This window comes from Halichondria panicea, chromosome 7, assembly GCF_963675165.1.
Source record: "Halichondria panicea chromosome 7, odHalPani1.1, whole genome shotgun sequence".
Classification (NCBI taxonomy): domain Eukaryota; kingdom Metazoa; phylum Porifera; class Demospongiae; order Suberitida; family Halichondriidae; genus Halichondria; species Halichondria panicea.
The window spans coordinates 4499663-4518701 of NC_087383.1; the positions used below are offsets into that span (position 1 = coordinate 4499663).

The window sequence follows — 19039 nt, forward strand, 5'->3', positions numbered from 1 at the left end:
TGGTTGTCTCAGTACAGTCTTTTTATTAAACTCTGAATGTGTGGGAGAGTACCTTACGTCACGATTGTAGGCTACATATCGCCCACGCTTGTGTTTTATGTTGTTTATAATAATTATTATAAATTATGTTTTTACAAGCATAATTTGTCGTTGTGGTCTTGGAATGTAATTGGTGTTGCAATAGTCAGGTCAAAGTCCAGTCCAGTAGTCCACGAGAACACATATTGAACTACCGTAAGCGCGAAATTTTCGAAGGGCTTTTTCGCTGTTTTCGGTTAGCAATCCTACAAGAAAATTAATTCCACGAAAATTGTTTTTTAAGTAGAATTATCTGCTACAACGTACAAAGATTGAAGACGTGGCCTGGGAGTGCCAGTAACCCACGAAATTCAACGAAATGTTTTAGAGGCTATTCCACGAAATTTAAGTGACTCGAACGTTTCGCGCTATACAGTAATTTATGTTTTTGTGTTGTCATCATTATGAATCTCATTATAATAGTTTTTGGTAATGTCATTGCGTATGAATACCATTAGAAACTTGAGGTATGTATTTCTTAAAACTTGGTGCCTTAGGGCAGCCATATTCATGCACCCATGGATATAAATAGTATCACACATTATATATATATAGCATCACCGCCATGCATGATATATATAGATTCTAGATGCACTTGCTATGGCTAGCAGATACTATTTATAGCATAAAACAATTTTGGCACAAGGGCGCTCCATAATAATTATATTAGGCAAACTAAACGATACACTCTTGTAGTCATCAATTGAAGGACTCACCATGAATCTGTTTCTGGCTCTTCTCCCCCTTCTTCTGCTGACAGCTTGTGCCCTCAGTCAGACCATTGATAGAGACAACGTGAGATGCGATCTCCAGCAAAAAGTTTGCGAGTGTCGAGAAAATGCTGATGAGTGTGAGTTTACCCTTGTGATAGAGAAGATACAAACTTTCACCAGTTACACAATCGAGGAAGTTGATAATGACCTTGTCGGTGTGATGAATTTTCGTGGAGACGATGGAAGCTCATACTACTTCAACGGTACTGGGCACTTGAATCCACTAAATACCGATAGTGACCATGTCTGTGTGGCCGACAATGAAAACTTTGACTCCATCAAATGTACAGTGCCATACACAGCTGACGGAAAAACATATCGTCCCTTTATTGCTGTGAATGGAATTACTCCAGGTCCTACATTGATAGTATATGAAGGACAAAGAATGATTGTCAACATTGTAAATCAACTTCTCAGCGAAAGCACATCAATCCATTGGCATGGGATGGACATGAGAAACACTCCATGGATGGATGGTGTTGTTCTGGTAACACAGTGTCCAATTGACCCTTTTGAAACATTCCAATATTACTTTGAAGCGGCACCGACTGGCACATTCTGGTACCATGCCCATCGGGTAGATCAAAGAGTAGACGGTCTGTTTGGTGGACTAATTGTCCGAGAATCTTCAGAGAGGCGTGCCATGCTAAATGGTGTACTTGGCAGCGATATAGTCGACAATCCCGGCACGCAGACAATGCACTTGCATGAGTGGGCTGAAGCCACAACATCGGATCAGTTCATTAAGATCAAAGGTGGTTTGGGATTCTTTCCAGGAAAGCCTTACGGTGAAATTCCATTGCCTCTTGCCGAACAAAATGGTACCGCCTACACATCTTATGAAGCACTTTCGGGACCAGATGGCTTAGAAGTAGGTGACTTGCCATTTGTGTCTGGTCTTATCAATGGCAGAGGAAAACATATTGAGATTCCGTACATTAAAACACGTTTGGAAATTTTCAGTATAAGTAATGATGGCCGACTGTATCGATTCCGGCTGATTGGAGTACAAAGTATCTATATGCTTAAGTTTTCCATTGATGAACATAATTTGACTGTGATCGCAACTGATGGCAACCTCATAGAACCAATTGAAACACAATTCATTATCCTACACACTGGAGAAAGGTATGACTTTGTCTTGAGAGGTGAAAAGCCGAGAAATGACAAAAATGACTACTGGATCAGAGCTGAAACGCTTGAATTGGATTTGAACTCTGCTGGACCACCATACACACCTGTTGGAAATCTTGCTGAAGGAATACTTCATTATCAATTGGACGGTGAACAACTTCCGCAATCTTCTGACTATGAAGCCATTAAGCAGAGCTCTATTCCCTTCAACACGGTTCAATGTGGTAAATTAGGTGGATGCACAGCAATTAACTGCCCGTTTCGAGAGTTTCACCCGTTGTACAATATTCATTGCATCCATGCACACGAGTTAAGAAGGCTTGAGCCGTTACCACTAGCGGAGTTACCTGAAGCTGAAGTTGATCCTGACTGTGAGGATTGTGAGATCTTCTTCAATATAGGTTCAGACAATGACGCTCTAAATGGTCGAAACATGAAGTTACCGCCTGCACCTCCACTCACACAAAGAGATGATCTACCATCCGATCAGTTTTGTAATGTTCAACAACCGTGCCCAAATAACGAGCCTTGTAGCTGCACACATTTGAGAAATATTACTTCTTTCAACAAGACAATTCGAATTGTTCTTAGCTCTGTAGGAAAGGATGTGCTAAATGGTGAATCTGTTAGCCATCCATTTCACTTGCATGGTCATCAATTTCAAGTGGTCTACATCGGATTCGGGTCCTACAATGAGAGCACAGGCTTTCTAAGTGCACCAAAAGATGGGATTATCTGTGATGACACACTCTGTAGCAATCCATCTTGGGCCCCTGGAAGCAGACCATCTTTCGAAACATCTGACAAGACTGTTCTCAAAGACACAGTGATCGTTCCTGGTGGGGGTTATGTGGTGATTCATTTTCGATCCAACAACCCAGGACTATGGCTCCTTCACTGCCACATTGTGCCTGATCTCTTAGAGGGAATGTCTGTTATGATTGATGAGGTGAGGAGTCAACAAAATCCTGCTCCAGATAATATCAACATTTGTGGCAACTTCAAAATATCACAGTCGCAGTTTTACGAAAAACTTGCTTTTAACCGTTCGAATAGTGCCACAGAAGACATTGGCCATCCACTTGTCATGTGGTCCATTCTCTGCCTAGATCTAGTTATGTTGCTATTTCATGGAATCTAAAAAACGAAAAGGGTACTCCTTAGGTGCTTATATATACATTACATGGTAGCGTATAGAACTAGAGGAGTCTAGTGTAGTTTCAGAACGAAAATGTTATACTATGTTACAGAACTTATATTTTGCTGCTGAGATATTGTATTATGATCGAGTCAAACATGCTACGTACAGATCAGTATAGTGCATGAAAAAGGCATTGAGGTAAATAAAAGTGACAGCTATCTATAGATCTGGTAGATCTATTTTAGACGTAATCATAGATATATCCGACTAGAAAAACATTTGCAATGTGAAAAATTGCTAGGATTGGCCAGGGGAACTACAAAAAAGCGTGGAAACAAGAAATCAAACGAGAGCATAACTCCAATCCGTTACAACGTCAATCAAATGTACTGGTAGTTTTCCATGTTTTCCCGGCCAATATACCACGCAATTTTTACTGGTGGGGTGATGAGACCAATCCCTATACCGTATAGCGCGAAATTTTCGAGGCACTTATATTTCGTGGATTGGCCTCTAAAAGCCATTTCGTTGCACAATGTTCATGGAATGACTGCTTACCGGAAGCCACGCCTTTAAATATTTGCATGATAGCAGGTAATTCTTATTAACGAACACTTTTCGTGGACTTAATTTTTGTGTAGAATTCCAACCCAAGAAATCCGCGAAAATTAAGCCCCTCGAAAATTTCGCGCTATACAGTATATTTTATTATACATCCATTTTGGAATGTGCGGGCATATAATCATGATGATTTGTGATGAATTGATGTTCCTAATACATGCAGTGTTGAGCACAGGTACACACAGTCCATCCATGAGTAGTAACATGCACGGACAATACTGCATGGAATGATGTGGTGGATGGAAGCTAGTAGATGGATCTGGAACACACTATGTATTGTACATGTTCATGACGTTGTAACGGATTGGAGTTATGCTCTCGTCTGATTTCTTGTTTCCACGCTTTTTTGTGGTTCCCCTGGCCAATCCTAGCAATTTTTCACATTGCAAATGTTTTTCTAGTCGGATTCCCTTTCTTTTTCAGTACAGAAGTATAAATTTACATATCATGACATGCATATAAGTGGAACGTCAAGAGGCAGTACAGAAGTTCAAGAAGAGAAGACAGGACTAATCAGATATCTTCTCGAATATATCTGAATTATATAAATGAGTAATAATTGCTTGATATGTTGAATTTGTGTTAAATGACAGCCATTTTAAGAGCATGATATCTAGCCAGTGCATATAGCATGCCTGTCAGAGAAAGGGAACTAGAGCTAAACAGTGTGAAGAAAAGCAACACCTCAGGCTCTGGAAAAGCACACACTTGATCGTTTTAGGCGCACAGTTTCTTAGCCACGCCTATCCATTATTTGGCCACAACGTAATTGCTGAGTCATTAAAGATGGCGGAATTGTCTAGGTAAGAGAAATATATACTGAGAGGTCATCTGCCTCGTGGAAGCAATCGCATATCTGAAGAAGCGCTTTGTAATCCAGGTTGTAGTCCTTTGGAAACCCTGTGCAGAATGTCCTGGAGATGGCTGTACTTGGAGCAAATGCTGGGCAAGAAACTTACTTGCTAGTCTACTTACTTACTACTTAGTCAAGTTACTTACTACTTACTACTTACTACTTAGTCAGTCAGACAAAGAGCGGTGAAACATCGAAATAGTACAATTTTTAAAATGACAATATTCATTCATTAAAATGTTAGAGAAAAGGCTAAATAAAGTATCTGTCTAGCCAGTTTCTTGATGTGGCCTTTCCCTGCAGAGATAGAACAGTTTGAACATGAGTCAAAATAATTGAAATATTGCTAAACACGGGCAAACCCACTGCCAATCCTATGTAAAACCTACTGGTTTTACCAGAGATACAAAAGAAAGGGGATTGGAAACGAAATTTTTACGAAATTTTTGCGTGAAGCATTCCGCGTTATAGGGCGTGGCTAAAACTACAAAGGATTATATTTATAGTCAGCATGCTCATTACCAGTCTTGACTGCTCTACAATGTGCTGTACATAGAAACAGTGAAATTGATCATTTTTAATGTTGATTTTTCTAAAAAGTAAAGAGAATTTAGCTCTAAAAAGTCGACTAAGCCATGCAGCCACTATTACTAGACAAATAAATGCTATGCAAGAAGAAATAGCCTTTACTATGAAGTCGTAGGAGGGACAGGCCCGTGGCGTGTCTAAAAGTATACTAAAGCAGTTTGAAGGACTATACTGCAAACGTTTATGAACAGTACAGCTTATTTATAGCATGAAGCCATTCTATGTAGCACTTAGATACATAATAACCAAGTCAAGCAATGTCCTTTGCTGTTTTGACTTCACAGGAGGGACAGAGAAAAGTTGACATAGAGTAATTCAAGCTAAACTCAAAAAAATTGGAAACAGAGTAAAGACAACGGACTTAGAGCTTGTCAGTGGTATAAGCTTACTTCTCTCAAGTATCTCCCAGGCCCTGAGTGATCTCTAGTGGATAGGAGAGCTAGAAACCAGGGATACAAAACTTTTCCATGTAATTATTTGCGAGCGCAATAATTACACGGAGTGCTTCACCGGATGTCAGTCCTTTTACATAGGGCGTGGGCGGTCGTTTCCAATCCCCTTTCTTTTGTATCTCTGGTTTTACTAATTGATGCATGAGATTAAGGTTACGGTAAACAGTTTGCTCATGAATATTCATGATTTTCTTGTAATGATTTTTGTGAAACTATAAATGCCATGAGAGAAGTTTGAAGCACATACACATGATAAATATATCAGTGTATCAATCTGTATGACAAGTAGACTATCAATCTTCAAAACATCTTTCAGTGGAAGCTCTGAGCGATCATCAAGTTACTAGAAACAACACAAACCAGTAGTCATATACTTACTTCTAGCTCCGTGTTCTTGCTCTTATAGGATACTTTTTACCATTCTGGAGGGCTATACGAAGCGTTTTTTCGTTCCAGGCCAGGAAACTCTCACAAAACAAAAATATGTAGATCTACTCTTAACTATAGGAGAATTGACTTTAAATAGCTGTCTTGAACAATAAAGAACACGCACGAATAACACACCTTACACACAAAACTAAACTGTTTTAAATACAAAACAAAACAGTTCTAGAACAAATCAGAACAATACATAGAATAGTCCAGAATTGCTTAGTTTAAGAATACTCTAGAACAACTAAGATATTTCTAGTCCATAACACAGCACGTAGTTCAACTTGACCACAGATTGAGTGTTTGTGATTAGTGGCTACTAGGAGTACGCCACACCTGGTAACAGTTTTCCTGTTCTGTTCCATCTTTCTTCACACATGAATCTGTTGATTATTGAAGGGTCAGATGGAATCACAAAGTACGCTTGTTCTTTGCTAGTGTCATTATCACATCCTTCAATACACTTTCCTACTGTGATTTCCCTTGTCTGATTATCAAATGTCAACTGCATAAGTTGAAGGTTGTCACACTTTACTGAAAGCCTCTGGTCTGTTTATCGACATATACATGTATTGTTGTTACAAGCTGTCCATGGTAGACAATCAGTATCACTGGAGCAGGTTTCATCAGCAGTGCTTTTTAAGGCTTCAAAATGATGATTATTGACTTGCTTTTCAGTTCAGTACTTTGGATACAGATACACTGCATCACAGTAATAGTCACAATCGTGTACACTGTACTCAACTTAGCCATGATAGTTAGGCTTAATTGTGTCACTATACTAGTCTAACTACTGCAATATGCAGGTCTGTGTTCAACAATCCAACTCATATAAGCTATGTATGTGCTTATTAGGGATTGTACGTCTAGATTCATTAGTCAATTTTAGTGGAATGCGTGGGAAGTTGCCAGTATACATGTATTTTATTGCCTTTTCCTTTGAGCTTGATATCCAGGGGATCATGCATATATATACCGCAGACATGTAACAATTACGTACTTTGAACTTTTGGCATCTTGTTTAGTAATAAGCATGGTCGACCATTTCCCACTCTTTTCACCATTTTTCCTGCAGCATACACTGTACAAAACGATGTGTGGTTTTTATGCAAAGTGCGTGACTATAATTATTGTGGCAAATATCAAGTGATATATATATGACTCTCTCATGCATGAATTGCAGGCAGAGTAATCTGAGACCAATAATACACTATTTGAAATGAACGCCTATATAGATCTATATATACATGCACTACCCTCATTATATGGAGGTTTAATTATATTCATGAATTATGACTTTGGTATAGCCCAGACAGTTTAAACAGAAGCGAGAAAGCTGCATGGCCCAGATGGGAAAGAAGTCAAGTCATACCTCTGTGGTATTAACAAGAACATGCATCCATATACCGTATAGCGCGAAATTTTCGAGGCACTTATATTTCGTGGATTGGCCTCTAAAAGCCATTTCGTTGCACAATGTTCGCGGAATGACTGCTTACCGGAAGCCACGCCTTTAGATCTTGCACGTTATAGCAGGTAAAGAACGATTTTCGTGGACTTAATTTTCGTGTAGGATTGCTAACCCACGAAATCCACGAAAATTAAGCCCCTCGAAAATTTCGCGCTATACGGTACATGCGTGGTGAACTTGCATCCATACGCATGCAGTGGTCAACTTGCATATCCTTGAGTCAATCACATCTATTCATTGAGCTAAACGGCTATAATAGGTTTTCCATATTCCAGGTACTGTGCATGCATGCTCTCATTTTGGGTATGTATGTCTGGTATAGTCTAGACCACAACAACAACATCTCTTGCCAGACTTCCAGGTAAACTAATCTGAGACCAATGATGCACATAATTATGAATCATGCCTATAACATGCATGCACAGAACGTGGTGTAACATGCAGAAGCAAATAGCAGAAAAATGCTGGGAAAGAGGTCTGCATGCCTGGCCTATCACATGGGTATATCACATGGGTGCATGGTAATCTGTGGTTGTCAATCAAAGATATTGCTGGGACCTGCAAGTGAAGTGGATGTTTCAACTTGCACCGCTACTCATAGGAGGTGGACCCCTTAGTTCATTACCATATAGCGGGTAATTTTCGTGGGGTAAAATATTCGTTATTTTCGTGGGCAGGCTGATCTCCACGAAATTTTAACGTAGGCGTGGCTTATCGAAACGTAGGAATGCCATGCAGCCACGAGACTAAACGAAGTTTTTACTCACAAAAACCACCGTTTTCTCGAGTTGAACAAATTTTTTACCCCACAAAACTTAATTACCCGCTACAACTTAAATAGCTTCTATTACAAAAAGTAAGATTTTTAGATGTTAAAGCTTCGTTGTCTAGTAAAAGCGAGCAAATAAAAAGCTTGAACTTGCAACGTGGTTATAATAGAGAAACACAGCTTTGATTCCTTGCTGACTCTGCTGTGATAGTCTCATGCAGTGCATGACCTATACGACGTACTGCAGATGCCGTTCTCAAAGCCTTACCACAGCTTTGGATAACGTTCACATGAACACCCCTCTATACTACCAGTAACACTACCAGGCATAATGAGAACAAAACTGTGCATGTGTGTTCATATATAATATAAATAGAGCTAAACAGGTTAATTTCCTTATCCCAGGTAGTACTGAGCTCACAGGACAGACTCCAACTTTGTTCTCATATTATGCTCGTCCTTTACTGCAAGCTCTTCTTGGATAAAATGTATCTAAACCACGCCCATGTATGGAGGTTTGTTGGAAAGCAGTTTCCGTGTTTCTGCCGTCGCTTTGGAGTCTTAGCACCGTTAAACATGGCTCTTTTCCCTTTGCTTACTTTCTTGAACAAATGAAAACACTTTGAAAACTGTGCATGCCTGGGGCTGTATGTTATTAACCTGAGGTGCGCTGCGGCACTACAGGCTATCAGTCAGTCTGTTCTACTCAACTGAATGCGTATAGCACTATGTTTGTATCATGGATAGGCCTCAACACAACAAGGTAGTTGTTTAACTTTGACAGATTTTTGCTGTTAAAGCTTTGGTTTTGAATAAAAGCAAGCAAAGCTAAAAAGCTCAAACCTGCACAATTAAACGACTTTCTTCTGATGACTCAGTACGTACGTGTAGCAGATTGCATGAGCAAAATAATAATGATCAAAAGCTAAGGCCAATAATAAAGAGAGTCTTGTTTCTGGTCACCTCCCTACTCAAATTTCACTGCCTCATCAAAAAAACTCATTATTATGACATCACTCCATTATTTTCATTAGCCACACCTACTTGTGGGTGTGTCACATGATAAATTACTGCATAGATTGAAGCGTAGATTAATTGAAGTAAGATTTTCTGTTGTCATGTTTGTGGTTTTATTGCATCCGTGTGGTTGTTTTAATTAACAGGAAATGAGATTTTACAGGAAGTGATGTCACAATAATGAATAATGATAACCTCCCTCCCTCAGTAGTCAGAGGAGGTCCGACAGGCGCGGTGCAGCTCAAGTAATTAGCCTTTGATTACTCTCAGCAAAAACATATACGACGTGGGCGGATAATTATTGCTCAATCAAAGGCTAATTGCCTGAGCTGCACCGCGCCTGTCGTACCTCCTCTGCTCAGTAGTGGTAAGGTGATTCCCAAACCAGAAACAAGACATGATTAACATTGGCCTAAGTGCATGTGCATGTTGGGGTAGTGCCATAAAATATGCCTCAAAGGAATACAGTGTTACTCAACTATATAGAGTTACATAATTCAAACACTTTTAATAATAATTTATAGGTAAACCAGTTCGGACTATGTTTGAGCCCTTTCTCGGTATAGACAAATAGTTAGCTAAGTGATACTAGACAGGCTAGATCTAAATAGAAACAGGTTCTATTCCGCTATATGCAATTGAAATACTGTAGCTTGAAACTATTGCAAGCATTCATGCAAATTGACTTCACTATTGCTGTGCCAACAATTCTTAGATAGAGAGTAAAGTGACTACAAAATGGCTGCAGGAGCACAAAGTACAGTGATGGAGGCCCTGGGTGGGGCTCACATGAACAAAGGGAGGAAATGTTTAACAATAGTGAGGCTAAATGCTAGAGTCCAAAAGTACAACTTGACAGCAGCAAATTATGGTTTAAATTGCAGTAAATATTACGTAATAAGGTAGAACATGTATGCACCAACAGACTAGTTTGACAAACTCTGGTATATAATTGTTCTGATGCAAGACTAAGTGTCCCCATGGATAACAGATCAGCATTAAATTAGTACAGTACATATAAATTATGGAACTACATGTATTAGCATAATTTTAAGCAAAATCAAGCAATAATCTGGATTGATGCCTGTATTGATGGGATTAAAAACTATTGACTCAATGAAATACGTAATGCTGTATCACAACAACATTAATTGTTCCAGTTTGTATTGGTGTTGGTGGGCTGAGGCTCCTCACTGTATCATGTATGCATCATGATTAGTGGAATTGTTGGTTCTGTTAAAACACATGCAAATGCCAGATGGGCCTCTCAGGTATAATTAATGGTGCACTTATGAAATGACTGCCTACACAGAATGCCAGCTGCCTAATTAATGGTGCACCTATCAGTGAAATGACTGCCTACACAAAATGCCACAGGGCCTAATTGGTGCACTTATCAATGAAATGACTGCCAATATACAGAATGTCACATTAATAGTGCACTTAATGTACACAGAATATACTGGGAAAGAGAGTTTGACCTTATACACATATCTATGGTAAACCCACCTTGTTAATCTAATTATGTGGTGTGTGCTCATTAAAGCTGAAGTGCAGGTTTTCACTGGTACTGCATGGTCTCACATTTCATTCCTAGGTATGCCTGGTATTCTAGTCTGGTAAGACTACAGCAATAACATCTTTTACTGAGGCTCTTATTGTTCTGGGATGGGTACACACTGTGAAATAGGACCAAGAAACATTTGGTCTTAATATTTAGTTGCTGGATTGGCTGGGAGAAATATGCACCAAAAGGTTTTTTATATGCACAAGTGAGGGGGAAAGCTGAGCTAAGGTCTGTCTATAGTTGTTATGAAAAGTGAATACTAGTGCAAGTGCATGACAAATTTGTTCAGTCTGTCTACTCAACTGAATGCGATAGCACTGTGATAGGATATGTATATAGGCCTCAACACAACAAGGTATAGTAGTTTAACTTTGATGTTAAAGATTTGGTATCGAATAAAAGCGAGCAAAGCTAAAAGCTCGAACCAGTACGTTTAAAACGACTTTCTTCTGATGACTAGCAGATTGCATGCATGCACACTTAGCTTGATCATTATTTGCTCATGAATGCAATCTGCTAGTCATCAGAAGAAAGTCGTTTTAAACGTATACTGGTTCGAGCTTTTAGCTTTGCTCGCTTTTATTCGACACCAAAGCTTTAACATCATGGGATTAACTATTGGCTATATAAATGAAATACGTAATACTGTATCACAACAATAATTATAACATTAATTGTTCCAGTTTGTATTGGTGTTGCATGGTGGGCTGAGGCTTCTCACTGTATCATGTATCATCATGATTAGTGGAATTGTTGGTTCTGTTAAAACACGTGCAAATGCCAGATGGTGCACTTATGAAATGACTGCCTACACAGAATACCAGCCAGCCTAATTAATGGTGCACTTATCAGTGAAATGACTGCCTACACAAAATGGCCATGTCAGATGGCCTAATTGGTGCACTTATCAGTGAAATGATTGCCTACACAAAATGAGCCAGTAAACACAAAGGGCGCCGCTAGGAGCAGACTGCCGGGCTAGAGCACAAAGCAATAAGATAGACCTATATACAAAAGAAGTGTTAACTAGTAATAAGAACTCATGTGCATGTACAGTAAACATTACAACACAGGAAATATGTGACAGGCTCTGGGAAAACAGACCAATTGGCGCAAGCTATAATTTTTGCGATCTATATACCAGATGATAGAGCAAAGAATTGCCTACGCATTGATATGCTTAGTTTGCACATACCTTGTTCCATGCCTGAGTTATGCGCGTTGGAAACTCGAAGTTGTAAAACAGCAGTATTGAGAAACGCCCACTCAAAGATTGCTAAATTGGGAAAAGTAAGGTAATGGTGGCTGCTTAGTCAAAGCGCTTTGGTGGAAAGAGTTGGATTCAGAGCATCAGATTTTACAGAGAGGTAGTAGAAAGACTGTAGATAACTATAAGCCAAGAAAAAAATTTATGAGATTATACACTGTAGTCTATAAATCTGGCTATTGCTCAATACCAATATCTGCTCCAATTGGTCTGTTTTCCCAGAGCCTGTCACATATTATGAACAGGAAATGACTAAGTGAATAACTAGCTACCAAAGTCATTACAACACATATCTGTGGTAAATCTATGCTTGTTAATCTGGTGTGTGCTCATTAGAGCTGAAGTGCAGGTTTCACTGGTACACATGAGTAAAATCACTTTAATGGGCGCTTTCTAGGAGAATTCCATGAATGTACTCAATCGCATTGCTAAAGAAGGTGTGAAAATAATTATGAATCGTGAAACACAGCTAGGATGCTTGACTTCAAGACAAGTTGTAGGCCTTGTGGCAACAACTGCATGGGGTGCTTAAGCACGTGTGTATAGCTTTAAATTTATACGATGGTTGCGTGTCCACCAGCTTATAGAGGGAGTGAATCTAGCAAGTTTTACATAAATCAAATTGGACTCGCAACTATATATAGGTCTTGATAGATTTGCTAGCATATATGCTCAAAATAGGCATCTTATTTGTGTGAGAATTATGCTGGCATAATGGGCACCTTTATGATAATAGACGGCTTTAGAAAAACAATCATAGGCCTTTTGCTATATTAAGACAGGAGTCAAAGAAACAAGGAAAGTGTAGCAACAAATGGAACTTTGTGACTAATCTTAGTTTCTGGCTTATTACTTTGAGCATGACTATATGCTTTCTAGTATCACTGAGTATTGTTAGCATCATTTCCTATATACTAGTATAAAACCTATGATGGTTTGCAGCCTTTTGGCTTAGCTAGGATAGCTACTTTCTCTCAAGTTTCCACGGAATTGGAAGTTACAAGAAGATTAATTAACAATGTGATCAACCTCCTCTGGCTTCTTATAGTAACTGCTAAATGTTTTGCCATTGGGATGTGCTAATAGAATTAACTAGGTCAACACTCTATAATCTTTTCTTGGATACACAGATCACATTACATTCACTAAAAATGGCAGTTAAAAGGATTCTGCCTGCATACTGTACCGAGGTCAGCATGCAGGCTATATAATGAGCTGAAAACAGAGAGCGAGTATAAGCAACTCATAAGCAGCCAAGGACCCAATTTGTATCAGCAGCAAGAATGAAGATATTCGCTTTCCTCCTGGTGTTAGTGGCTTTATGCTCACAACAGTTGGTGAATGGATCACTTGCGATAGATGTGCTGAAGGCAATTCAGATGAGCCAAAACAACAAAGAAGCCCTAACACAAGCATTGGTATTGCAAGCTTTAAAAGATTCGTCCAATGCAGTGAAAGAATCAAGAATTACCCATGAAGACAGGGGTAGAGCCCGCATTAGTCAAGCAGCGTCTTTCCTAACTATCCAGGACTGCGATACTGCTGGAAATATTGTAAATTCCATATTGCAGCCGGCACTAGGCTGGATTCCAGGCATTGCAAATGCTGTAAATGTTTTGGTCAACTGTGGAATATCGTCAGGCTGTACACAAGTGAGAGTCCAAGTACCAGCAGGAAATACCGTGGCTGATATTGATGTTTGCACTGTTAGCGGTAAATGAACCTTATATATTTAATGCATGCAGTAAATTACAAGCAATAATTATAATAAGCTCTCCATAATTATAATCATTATGTTTATTCATACATATGCAGGCGGTGGTTTTTGTGTGGAGGTATATGGAGGTTCAGGTTCACCGTGTTCAGGTGGAATCCCATTCCCCATTCCCATCCCCATAGCTTCAACTGGAACAACTGCTCCAATCACACTGACGCTTAACATACTAGCCAATTGTGCGATGATTAACGTGGGAAATATCCAAACGTGTTCAAACAACTAAAGAAGTAAAGAACATGCGTACTGCTGTAGAATATATATAGCTGTATTAAGTGACTGGGAAATATAGTGTATATACCGAATACAACTATAGCTGAAGTATAGAATCTGTTTTGTAGTATATTGAATTCTTAAACATTATTTTGAGTTTACTATTAAAATATAGATCTACCATAGATATAATTAATATACTGCATGTATATATAATTACAGATATGTGTGCAAAATACCTTGGGACAGGCAGTATTCATATGATTGTACAAGATCGATGCATGAGCACAATTATATTGGCAAGCGATCTGATGCACATGCATAGCTGCTCTGAGTTAGATTATGCTTGATATAATTATTACTGAGTTAACAGCCTATTATTCAGTTATTATGCCTAGGTGCGCATGCGCAAGCGAGGTATACGGTAGTGTGTTTGTGCTGTATTTTTCCTAGCCTCGATCCCATAGCTGCACTTTTATAACGATTAGGCGAACAACTAGTAGTCAAGAGCGCATAAAACCCTAACCCTAACCCCCGGCCATGACCGGACGGTGTCATAGGCGCGAGTGACTCCCCCAAATAATGACTCCCGGTCACTCCTACCTAGTCACCAGTCACTCACGCCTATAGGAATAAATGACTCCCCCGGTCACTGGCTCCTAGTCACGAATGACTCTCCACCCAAATTTAACTTTGAGAGATTTCAGCGGAGGTCGAGGGCTACTAAGTAAGTACTTACATTCTCAAAAGACTGCACCATGCATGCAAGTGACTATACTACAATCAAGTTCAAAACTGATATATATCTGTGAGAGCCTGAGGCCTGTTACAAGTGATTATTTTTTTGTCTATAGCTGTTCCTTAACTATCGTTACTTCACTTAGTCAAACACCGCTCTGTTAACATTTTCACATCCACTGTAAAGCATTATAACAACATCCATCACAATAATTATGAAAAACAAAAACAATACAGTGCAAATAATTATTACAGTGCATGAAAAACAAAAACAGCAGTGCATGGAAGATAACGAAAGCCTAAAAATTCTATTTAGATCTACAACTATAGCTATAGCTATTCTCCAAGTGGAGATACTTTAATGATACCATGAGTTGCAAGTATCACACTGTATCATTTCATCATAGGAGTCAGGGTGGAGACATGCAAGGGCAGTATAATATTATAGTATTATAATTATTATAATAAACTTTTCAGTGGTGCTGAACAAAAATTAAATATTGTGTAAACTGAGTATGTTTGTACAAAATGTACACTTTAGTGAGAGTAAGTAGCCCACTGCCAGTCTTAGACTTCTTAAAAGTCAAGTGGTTAACTATTTAATAAAATGGGTGGATGAGACAGTTAGTGCAGGACATTTGACATGGTATGTACACAGTACCCTACCCTCGCGAAAATAAGCCCATCTTGAATAAACGCCCATCCCCTCTTTTGCTTCGGTTGTTTCTCCATGTAACCAATCCTAGATTACATCTCTATATACCTTCTTAATGACGTCATAATCATACTGCACTGCACAGTACTGGTAGTATTAGCAGCAGTAGCGCTGGTAGCACTAGTAGCAGCAGTAGCATTGGTAGCGCTGGTAACAGCAGTAGCACTGGTAGCACTAGTAGCAGCAGTAGCACTGGTAGCACTAGTAGTAATAGTAGCACTGGTAGCACTAGTAGCAGCAGTAGCACTAGTAGCAGTAGCACTGGTAGCACTATATATAGTAGCAGCAGTAGCACTGGTAGCAGTAGTAGCACTGGTAGCGCTGGTAGCATTAGTAGCACTGGTAGCAGCACTATAGCGCTAGTAGCAGCAGTAGAGCAGCAGTAGCACTGGTAGCACTGGTAGCAGCAGTAGCAACAGTAGCACTGGTAGCACTAGTAGCAGCAGTATAGGACTGGTAGCACTGGTAGCACTAGTAGAAATAGTAGCGCTGGTAGCACTAGTAGCAACAGTAGCACTGGTAGCACTAGTAGTAATAGTAGCACTGGTAGCACTATAGATCTAGTAGCAGCAGTAGCACTGGTAGCACTAGTAGCAGCAGTAGCACTAGTAGCAGCAGTAGCACTATAGTAGCACTAGTAGCAGCAGTAGCACTGGTAGCACTAGTAGCAGCAGTAGCACTGGTAGTACTGGTAGCACCAGTAGCACTGGTAGCAGCAGTATAGCACTGGCAGCACTGGTAGCACTAGTAGAAATAGTAGCACTGGTAGCAGCAGTATAGCGCTGGTAGCAGCAGTAGCACTGGTAGCACTAGTAGCAGCAGTAGCGCTGGTAGCAGCAGTAGCACTGGTAGCACTGGTAGCGCTGGTACCACTGGTAGCAGCAGTAGCACTGGTAGCACTAGTAGCAGCAGTAGCGCTGGTAGCACTGGTAGCAGCAGTAGCACTGGTAGCACTAGTAGCAACAGTAGCATTAGTAGCAGCAGTAGCACTGGTAGCATAAGTATAGCAGCAGTAGCACTGGTAGCATAAGTAGCAGCAGTAGCACTGGTAGCATTAGTAATACTGGTAGCGTTGGTAGCGCTCATTGAAATAGCCTAGAACACACAAGTGGCTGTGCCATCTGCGTACCGGCTAACATGATCAGACACAGCATATTTTCATTCGGGAGTTCTTTATTCGAAAAGCTACACTGGAGACAAGCAACCTTGTATAGGAGGAACTGAAATCCTTATTTGTTTCCTTATTTGTTTCCTTTTAATTGAAGTTATGTAGCACCTCCTACAAAAAAGGTGAATTTACATCAACTTGAAGGCGCAAATACAACATGTACTGTAAATTATATAGTGCATAGTTAATTTTTAATATGAATAGCGGTGATTTTGTTTGATCCAGTACTTTGCTTCAGTAGTTGCACTGCATTGCATGTGTTGCAGTGAACAACACTTAGGTTTTTTCGTAAGTAACATTTTTGCGAGCTCACAAAAAATAAAAGAATTTTACCCTATGCCCGCTATATATACGACAATGCATATAGGATGATGGTAATCAGCACCTATACTCCAGACATGCATGATTATTTTCTGTTACAAACAGATACATTTAGCTGCTTTATTGAATCACATAATACACCTTGACTAGGCTACATTTTGAGCAAAATAGGGACTTGAAAGCATTTGCTAGAAAATTGGGCTGTAAAATTTAGTAAAATAGGCTTAGATTATAGATGGACCTCTCCATTGTGCAGCAACAATACCACATGCATGCTGCTTGCATCTTGCACACTATAGCCTCGCCCCCAGGCCAATTAAAAAAAAAGTGGCTTGGGAACGAGCATGTTGAGTGTTTATTAAATGTTCACTTCCTGTTGTGAGACTGTGTTATCAAGAGTTTATGATAGAGAGAGAGTATCGAACGTAGGCATACTGTGTATCAGATGTATGCGGAGAGTAACGTGACTTCCTGTATCTGTCACAAGCTTGGAATTTGCACACTGACCAATCCAAACGTGGGTGATGTAATCTATCAACCCATCCAAGTGTGGGTGATGTAATCTACTTTCTTGATAGATGACATCCCCCACACTTGGATTGGTCAGTGTGCAAATTCCAAGCTTGTGACAGATACAGGAAGTCACGTTACTCTCCGCATACATCTGATACCAGCGCTACCAGTGCTACTGCTGCTACCGCAGGGTACGGTACTGCCTTCCGTTATGGACTTGATGGTAATGCTTGTAACGTTGACTATAATAATTATTACTACTAAAATAATTATATACAGTAGCTATAGGGTTGGTAGAGTATATGCCCGAGATATTACCTATCATGCATGAGTATTCTTTTATGCTCAAGTTAACAGTCTATTATTCTTTTCAAATCACCAAATATTCCCACATTATCATGTGGTGTTGCACTTAATTGAATTGTGTGTGTATATACAGGGTATAATTATTTAAATTTATGTGCACTTATAATTGTAATTGTATAGATATGATGATCAATCTTTCACCATTCTGTATTACACATCAGCATTTTTGTGATCAGTGTAACGACCAGCAACATGGAAATCAGTAAAAAGACTGATGTTCCACATTCATATATAATTGCACTGCATTCGTTTCTAACTGTAGGTTGTCGATTTGTATACTTGCACAATTATGCGCATAATAGCATATTGGGCAAACTTTTTTGTGTGACTGCATGTGAGTATAATGGCATGCAAATCTTTATGAGAACAAAAAGCAGCTGTAGAAATGCAGTACATGAGTGCTGTGTCGGCTGTATAGTAAGCTGTATATATAGTGGTATACATCTATAAGCATAATGAATCGGTTCATGGATAAAATTTTCCTTAGCATGATTCTAACCCTGAACTACATATATACACACACATACATGCGTACAGCCTTCTTCACTGCTCGCTGCAACATATCCGAACAAAGACATTAAAGTTTGTGCATTCTGATGATTCATGGTGACCTGGAAACTTGATAAATGCATTTGTGGCAGCCCACCTGTCCCCACCAAAAGACTTCTCTACTTAACGTTGGTTATAATTATCTTATTATTACTTAATTATTAATTATTATTATTACTTCTCATATTTTTCTCAAGTGGTGTGGCATCCAAACCTATATATAACCAAGGGTGTATAAAGAGATATTCATACGTCTTTCAGGGGCGTAGGCAGGAATTTGAGGAAGGGGGGCTGAGCTGAAAGGGTACCGGGTATGAAGCACCTGGTTTCTTTTCGGCGACCGGAAACCACACCTCCTAATTAATGACTCATTTCCGAGAATAGTTGTTATACCAGGAGTGTCTGGTCGATCTTTGATGTTACAATAACTTGTTAATATGCATGAAACAATGCTAATATTTACAGTGCTAACTACATGTACAATGTATATGATAATGTAGCTGATCAGTTACTTTGTTG

The 19039-nt window shown here is 39.4% G+C and overlaps 1 protein-coding gene and 1 long non-coding RNA gene across 2 annotated transcripts; both read left to right on the forward strand.

Moving 5' to 3' along the window:
• The first annotated feature begins 647 nt into the window (after positions 1-647).
• LOC135338026 (uncharacterized) lies at positions 648-3274 on the forward strand. The gene has a single exon (XM_064534039.1). It carries the CDS (start codon positions 796-798, stop codon positions 3124-3126), a length of 2331 nt encoding a protein of 776 aa, XP_064390109.1. The 5' UTR covers positions 648-795; the 3' UTR covers positions 3127-3274.
• An 8161-nt stretch (positions 3275-11435) lies between these two features.
• LOC135338032 (uncharacterized) lies at positions 11436-14300 on the forward strand. The gene is made up of 2 exons (XR_010395400.1): positions 11436-13876; positions 13979-14300. It is a non-coding gene; the product is annotated as an uncharacterized LOC135338032 (long non-coding RNA).
• The last annotated feature ends 4739 nt before the right edge of the window (positions 14301-19039 follow it).